Source organism: Anopheles coustani, chromosome 3 (assembly GCF_943734705.1).
Source record: "Anopheles coustani chromosome 3, idAnoCousDA_361_x.2, whole genome shotgun sequence".
NCBI classification, from domain to species: Eukaryota; Metazoa; Arthropoda; class Insecta; order Diptera; family Culicidae; genus Anopheles; species Anopheles coustani.
This window is the reverse complement of record NC_071288.1, coordinates 70972308-70980699: the sequence shown is the minus strand read 5'-3', so window position 1 is coordinate 70980699 and position 8392 is coordinate 70972308. Positions and strand designations below refer to the sequence as shown.

Below are 8392 nucleotides of genomic sequence, written 5' to 3'. Positions count from 1 at the left end.
TTATTATAATGTACGACAATTTCATATTGTTTTTCATTATTCTTAGTTTAACGGCCAATGTTTGCATGAGTACGAAACGGCTGTGCTTGAAATTATTTTTAAAAATAATAGAAATTGCATACCTTTCAGGCGCTAATCGTGACGCTAGCGACATCTGGCGGGAACAAACTTTATCCTTCTAATTTCAATTGACAAACCGTTGGTCAAATCATATGTGAATTTAATTTTCAATCAATGTTGTGAGTTTAAAAACTATTCAAATCGACTTTTCTGAAATGTTTTTGTTAATAAGGTACATTATTTTAAGACAAATGCTTACCTTTTCTCACATCGTTTGGTTATTATCCTTGCATTGGATCTCCTTCAGTGTCATTTGTGATTACCATGCCAACGGATAGTCATACCAAAACAACAGTGTTCAGTTTTTCCGCTGGTGTATTGTTTTCCTCATCGTCCTAACAATAATTTTTCATTATAAATATTTCTTTACATTGATTTTTCTGTATGTGATACTGTGAAGTGAACGAAACGAAAGTCGAAATTCAACTAATGATGAGAGTACAGTTCAACTGCAGGCGGCCCACGAAGTGAGGAGTATTCTATGCGCAGTTTGAGACGGCACCTCAGGAACTTTGTCGAAACAGAAGGCAGGAAAGGAACGCCTTAAAACATCGCTTTTTTCATCCTACCGGAAAAACAATTCGCAGTGAGTAACGGGCGATTGGATGGGGCAATCGAATTGTTATCTACTTAAGCTACGGTACTCTGGGATCTTAATGACGATAGAAATCTCAATGCTTTGTAGGAAAGTGCACGATTTTTGGGGGAGTGGGGCTAATGTCCAACGATGGATGTGACACTGGCGATGCGATTTGTTGTTCTCCTATTTAGCGACTAATTAATGAGCAATTCATTCATCCATAGGACTCCTTAATCCTGACTTTAACTTTCGCGAAACGTCGCTAGGACCATCGCGAATATTCCTAACAGTATTAGAATTCGGTTGACATGCACTGTGCAGGCCGCGCTGGTGTGCAATCGATCCGCCGGTGTCGGCTCGAAGAAACCATCGTTCTTGTCACGAAGCATTTCCGTTCGACTTCGAAGACTCTCGGTGGAGTCCTTGAACAGCACGTCGCTCCGACTGTCGAATGTGCCGTACACGTTGAACGCCTCCGCCTTCAGTCCGTTCTTGCGCCCGAACAGCTTATCGATGTCCTTCATGGCGTTGTAGATTTCCTTCTCGCGACGCGAGATCGTACCATTGTTGATCATTACGCTGCCCACCGACGTCCAGCCGAGATAGCAAAGTGCGTTGTGTTTGATCGGCTTGTTAAACGGACAGAAGACGGTCCAGTCTTGATGTTTGGTGGTGTTAGAGCTCTTGAGTGCCTTGAACGTTTCGTAACTCACGAATGCTACGTCTCCTGCGCCATCCTGGAGGCACCGCATGGCACCATCGTCCCCGTCGTACACTGCAGAACAGCGACTCGTTGACTTCCAGTTGCACGAGTTGTCCGAGAAGAAGTTTTGTACGTCTCCAATCGAGTGGTTCCGAAGTGCTGCCACCACGGCCAAGTGGGCCGCACCCTCGTACTGCGGGAAGCATGCCTTCCGGTTGCGGAGATCTATGGATAGAGCAATACATCAATGCAAGTCTCAGCCACACAGAACACAATCTTTCGTCTTACCGTAGCCTGATCGTAGACTCGCGCTACGGGCGACGACGGCCACTATCAGATACTTGTGTAACGCGTTCGACGAATACTCGTACAGTATCGGCCGCAGTCCGTAGTCCCGTTGGGCACGCATGGCATTGTCCTGATCGACGATCACCACGTCCGCGTCCTTCGAGTGCACCTTAGCCAAGCACTGGTCCAAGCTCTCCGTCCGGATGCACTGCAGACCCGGCTCTACACCGTACACGCTGGCCGCCTCCTGCAACCAGGAGCACTTGGACAACTCCAGCAGCGATTTGGTGCAGAACACGATCGATCTCGGGGGATTGCAGCCAGGGTTGCTGTACGCCTGCTGGAACCCAACCGCCTGATCCAGATAGTCGTCCACCGGGATGACGGTATCGAGTGTCGTCACATTCACGTGATAGGTCTCCAGAACCATCAGCAGCGCGTTCTGCCAACTATTGACGTCGTCATGCGTTAAATGCGCCACCAGGTCCTGCACCTCCTTGGCAACATTTCTACAAGTACAAGAAGGCTATTATTAGTCACTCATAAAATGTCAAAACTCCAAGGTTTGGTCCATTTTGTTTCACAACTTTTGGTTATGCATGGTAGAATAATTTTTCAATATTCAAATGCTTATTGTTTACTTCGGTATAATGCTTGAAGATTATAATTGGTTGACTTACGACTTGGCGGCGATGGCAGGCCACGGTTTGGCGACCCAGACGCACGGTTTCCTGGTGTCGAGTGGCTGCAGGTGCCCGTCGGGGCACAGGAAACTGTACTCGGACGGATTGGCTTCGGCCTGCAGTCCCGCGAACCCAAAGTGACCCTGCACATCGTCCAACCGGGCCCAGGCGACCTCGCCGGCACCACTCGTCAAACAGTACAGTGGCCCCCGGCGGCCCCAGTGTTTGTCACCGATGGCACACTGGTAAGAATTGTAGCAGAGCTGGCACAGGGACGGATATTTTTTCTCTGCGAAAGGGAAAGTAGGAAAACAGAGTTAGAGAGGCGAGGGTCATGGTTATCCTCACGTTGCTGGGCATACTTAGACGACGATCCTCGGTCGGATCCGGTACCCATGGTCCGGCGCGACAGGATGGGCCAAAGAAGGAGGCGACGGATTTAATCCTCGATTCGACCGGTGAAAGTTCTTCCTCGCACTCCCGCGGAGTAAGCCTCGTTTCGAAGTACTGGAAATGAAACGGCCATTACTCCCTCGCTAAAAACGGGTTTCCTTGCCATTCCACTCGGTATCATACTTACATCAGCCAACACTTCCGTCCAATGGTTCTTGAGACCGTGCCCCGGATGGCAGAATTTGCTCCCCCGAAGTTCCCGGGCCGTGTTGATCTCGGCTTCATTGTCCACCACCACCACTATTTGGTACTCGAAGTGCTCTGCAAAACCGGAACCGAAGGACGAAAACGATTAAATCGCGCCACAAAGCGGGTAATGACAGGCGAACCGGTGTAGAAGAGAGGACAAAAGATTAACGGATATCTGAGCTGAACTTGAAACCGAGCCGTACCATTGTGGAAGCGAAGCTCGCTGGTAACCAGTATGTCCACGCCGGACCAGCGGGCCGCGAGGAAGTCCTCCGGGGAGAAGGCGGCAAAGTCGGCGGTGCCCTTATGTATCTTGCGTAGGCAGTCCAGCCGGTCCAGCCCGAACACGCAGCGCACGTTGGAGTTTCTCTCTAGCGTCGGGCAGTTCTGGGCGCCCTTCTTGTAGTTGCCACTGCCTTCCACGATACAAACGCGCACTGTTCGAAGGAGTGGTTCAGATTGAAGAAAAACAAAGGGTAAAAATTGTGCAAAGAGGGATTCGATTACGTTCTGTTTGGATTCGCTTGACAACAGTGTTAATTAACGTATTGCGATTTGCTGGAATTTGTTTCGCCACTGTCTCTCCGTCTTCCTCTGTGACAATTTTTCTCAAATGTGTCAAATTTTGTCTTCAAATTGTATTTTTGCTACTATGCCGAACCGACGTATTGCGTTAATCGCGAAAAACATATTGTTGGAAATAGTAATCCTATCTTCGAGAAGCAAATGAAACTTATGAATGCAAATATGCAATGCATGATATCGTTTGGTTTCATCTTCCATTACAAGCTTCTGCCAACATTTTTCCTTGCCAAAGGATGTGCATGCTAAATTATATTGAAGATAAGAACTATCGGCTTTTAACATAATATCAAATAAATAACATTGATTTTGAGCAAACTAAAGTTTGTAAAAAATAATGAAATCTTAGGTAGTGTAGCAGAGATATTTTCAAATACTTCTGAATCTTTTCCTAAAACATTATATAACATCACTTCTGAGTGTTTTCTTCATCAGCTATAATTATCCAAAACTTTACAGAAATTCTTATGATGTTTGCTTATATTTTATATGTTTTCATAGATTCTTCTCTCATGAGAGAATTAAATTAAATTCTTCAAAGTTTTGGTCCGGAGTAGAAATGCTACGGAAACACATTTAAAACAAATGTGTTGTTTACATTATATTCTGTGGGATTTTGAGCTTCTTGAATTACAAAAATATCAAAAAGTTTTATATAAGAAAATCATGCTCTAGGTCCACGTGATAATTCATTTGTTGTTTAAAAATTAAAATCTGTATTTAAGAAACGTTGCCAATATCTGCCTTGAGTCGATTGTCAGAAGATTTCGAGCGTCTGGAATTGACTTCAAACCGTTTTGTTTTTCAAAATGCGCGCGACTTAGGTCTTTTTTGAAACTAAATCTGTTTAAAACTGTTCAAATTGATGACGAACATAAGCCACGGCCTTTACCCGTCCATGTCGTCGTCTTACATAGTTTCTTGGCCTGTCCAACCAAGCGTACGGGTAAATATGTACCACCTTTATCTACGTGTCGTCGACGTAAAGACGCACCCGGTGTTTCCCCGAGCCTTTGAATTGCGCATTCGCATTGTCGCTGATGCGAACGGATAAACCGGCTTGAAATGTACCGGCAGTACACACGCAGGCCACAGTCATCGCCCTTTCTCCCCAACCGCCGTCATCGTGCTGATTGAGGTCTAGGAGCCAGGTATACATGTTTCGAGTTCAGGTTGCTCGGAAATCGACCGACATAACGACGTGACCTTCTCGCACCGGCAGTAGGGTAAACGTAACGCGAGTTGGGCACGTTGTCGTAGGTGGGATGTTTTGATTTGCGGTTCTCAACGCACGCTCCACGGATCGGAACGAATGAAATGCATGCGAGTGGAATTTCTAACGAGCTGCCCCCTGATTAGTATTCGTCGAAACTCTTCCTGCTTTTATGTGCCTTAGACTTCTGGTTGCGCTTTACACTCAATCAATGCATTTTTGATTAGGTTCTCATTAGTAGCTTCGCCGCTGGTTGCGAAATTTATAATAAGTAACAAAATTATGACATGACAATGAAACTCTACGCAAAACGAAATAATTGGCGAGATTGTATTTTAATTTACATCCTGATACAAATGGCTGGTTGGTTCCATTCAAGGAGGGAACGCCGAGGACACTCTCACCGAAATAAATTATGCAATGCATTACCGAACGAATGCCACAAAACTGTCGGCAAGTTTGCATGTACGGTACAAAAATGTGGCACGAAAAATAAAGAAGGAAAACGATATTATTTCTTCGAAAAGTGAAAGGATACCCCCATTTTACGCCACATAACCGTGCACCGGTTCGTCCGAGGCGGTCCAACTTAAACAGCAGATAAACCCGCTAACATTGGCCTCGTTGATATGTCAGGACTCGATGGACGACCTTGAGCCAGAGGCAGTGTGAGAGCAGGACAACAACAGTCATTTTTAGCACGTTTTAATGGACGATTCCTCATCCGATCCCGGTTGGGGAAAGTGACCGATTGTGAAATGGTTATTCGAGAAGAAAAGACACACCGAAGCGAATCGCGAGCGCGGGGAACAATGTTTTATTTTCGAAAGGGAAATCAGCACTTTGGGTTTCGTATGGAACGCACCTCGCGCGATGTTTGTCAAGCGCGATCGGAGATCGTATTGAAATCTGTTTTTTTTTCTTTTATTCTTTCACCATTCATCAGACTTTAATTACGCACCCTGCGGCAGTGGTTATATAAGTGAATAAAGAAGAACTGTACACGGACGATGACGGTATTACATTTTCCCACAAGCAAGCTGGACAAATTACACTCTTCGAATGACAGTGCAAAGCGTTTAGCGAAACGTTTCCCAGTAGGCGAAAAACGGGTTCGTCGCTTGCTTTGCCATTGAAATCACTTGTTCTATTGCTGCACTGAATACGCGCAGCAACCAGTTTGAACAAAAAACAGCACTTGCATAGAACACACACACACTCTAGCACACAAATGAGCTGTATTTCGCATACTTTTTTGGGGGTTTTGCACTGCTTGCAGTGAAAACATAAACCGCGAAATGTTGGCGCAACTTACACTGCTTCGACGTCTGCGATTTGGCATCGATCGGCGTAAAGGAGCGGGAGTATTGCAGGAATAGAAACACAACGAGCAGCCATCGGAACACTCCCCCAACAGCCGTTGGGCTTTGTATTGGGAACTGCATTTTAAAATGTCCCGAAACTGGCTGCTGTTTTATACACTAAATCACTGGCACAATTTTTAATGAGAACGTTTCGGGTGAACGTAGGGAAGAACACGGAAGGTTTTTTCAATGGCACGAGCGAACTTTCTACACCCTTACACACATTACAGACACACCATTTCGTAACGCGTCGCGAAACAATTCGCAATCGATTGCGAGTCCGAGGAACAGAAGGAGCGAGGCTCAGACACAATATACGCACTGTTGTGTGTCTGTGGCGGCGAACCATCCACACTGCTAGCCGTTCGCAGGTGATCTGACGGGTCGAACCTGATCGTAGTATGCGCGTAGCGCGGGTTTGGTGGCTCAAACGCTGCGTACGAACCCCACATTACCTCACCGCGGGTTGTCGGAGACGCGGTCAGGTTTTGAGCATGCCAACACGACGGGCTAGAGAAGGGCGGAGGAACAGGTTGGAAGGGTAGGAAACCGCCGAAACAATCACGCACACCATCTCCGCGCAGACGGAGGAGATTAGTCCTAGACACAACCAAGCCTCACCTGTGGCATCCGATGAAAACAAACGCCACACAAGCCGGCCAGTGTGCACCCTTTTCTTGTCTGTTGTCGCTGGATTGTTTCATCTTTAGGAAACTCCGTCTGTGGAAATTCCTAAACATTTCGGTTCACCCCACCGGCTCCTAAACATGTATCATCATGGTGGCATCTAACTCATTCGCGATTGGATTTGGGTGCGACGGATAGTATCTCTCAAAGAAAACAAAGAGAAGAAGTCCTGAGAAGAGGTGACAAAAAAAATCAGCAACCTTCAGAAGAAGACCGCGCATCGTGCATTGGATTCGGGGTTCCGCTTGTTTTATGCAACCAACGCTAACAACGGATCGACGAGACACAAGATCTCCGGAGACGAAAATTGGAGCCCATCCAAGCAGCCTCTGAACCAGTGGTTGCCAAACTTTTAACCAAAAACGAGTCAAAGAGATTTGTAGAACTATATTATTGATACAACAAAACTGATGTGATGTCCAAAGGACAGTCTTTTTCCTTACCAATGACTAAAGGATACTAATATAAAATAGTTGCACTAGAGTTTGGCGACCACTGATCTAACACACACCGAAACCCCAAAATCCAAAGCTAAACCCGTTCCCTCCACGGCTGAGCGGTTCCCATGCTAATTAATGCATTTGCCGTATCGTATCTATGGCGCAGTGTGCGGCTTGAATGGCAGTCTCATGCTTTATCTCACTGCTGTAGATGCGATCATCTACATAAATTTAAAAGATGCGATATATTGATTTTATCTATAAGCTAGAAGTAACTACCAGCAGTAGAAAAACGCATGATACAGTGTATGTATTTTGATGTACGTAGTATTGCGAAGCATTTAACCACTAGCGATCATAGTCTCTTATCACGTACATTTTAGTGGGATTTTTCATCCTTCTGGCCTTTCCACATCTGTCTTTTTTTTGTGTGAAACACTGGCAAACGTGCTAATGCAAAACAAACAACTCAAAAGCACGCTCGGCGATAGTGCGAGAAAAACGAGCGGGGGTCGGATGGTGATCGACGATCGCGGTTTACACAGCGATCTTTCCACTGAGTCACTGCGCCGACTCTGCGGGTTGACCGTTTGGCCATGAAATTACCAGTTCTTCACTTCTGCGGTCTCTCTCCTTTCTGATACCAGCTGAGTGGGATTGGGGATGGTGTTTCGGTACAGTACGTTCCGAGTTTTTCGCTGGTGGTCAGTTTTAGGGAAACAAAATATCTCTATAAATCTATAATAGACCTTGCGATCGTTTCAGTTTTATTAAATTAGTTTTTTTATTTTAGTTATTATTATTTAGTACTGTCGCGCGCTCATTTCATGACTCTGTTATGGAAAAAGTTGTGAACTTGAGAAAATGAAAAAGGCAAGCATTCGTCATTACAAGAACTAAATAAATGAAGAGTTTTATGCAATGACAGAAGATTCAAACATTCATTCTTCAAGCAAATTCTAAGCTGCACTTTGATGTTTTCTAAGTATTTTATTCTCAACTCATTTAAATGAGTTTTTAATACTATAACATATTTTATCAAATAAAAATCATTTTTTTTACTTTTAGTTTATTATATCGTGTGATTGAA

General features: G+C 45.1%; 1 protein-coding gene across 1 annotated transcript; it reads right to left on the bottom strand.

Moving 5' to 3' along the window:
- Positions 1–528: 528 nt before the first annotated feature.
- Positions 529–6256, bottom strand: LOC131266257 (transferrin). The gene is made up of 7 exons (XM_058268692.1): positions 6127–6256; positions 3220–3453; positions 2955–3088; positions 2737–2881; positions 2372–2663; positions 1692–2200; positions 529–1628 (listed from the first exon to the last, which is right to left on the bottom strand). Exons 1-7 carry the CDS (start codon positions 6254–6256, stop codon positions 943–945), a joined length of 2130 nt encoding a protein of 709 aa, XP_058124675.1. The 3' UTR covers positions 529–942.
- Between the last annotated feature and the right edge of the window lie 2136 nt (positions 6257–8392).

Bases quoted from the DNA above. Each gene is read 5' to 3' on its own strand.
- LOC131266257 (XM_058268692.1), bottom strand. From the start codon at position 6,256: ATGCAGTTCCCAATACAAAGCCCAACGGCTGTTGGGGGAGTGTTCCGA. The intron at 3,454-6,126 runs GTAAGTTGCGCC...TCCTTCGAACAG, and splicing joins ATCGCAGACGTCGAAGCAGT to TGCGCGTTTGTATCGTGGAA. The intron at 2,201-2,371 runs GTAAGTCAACCA...TTGTACTTGTAG, and splicing joins CCTGCCATCGCCGCCAAGTC to AAATGTTGCCAAGGAGGTGC.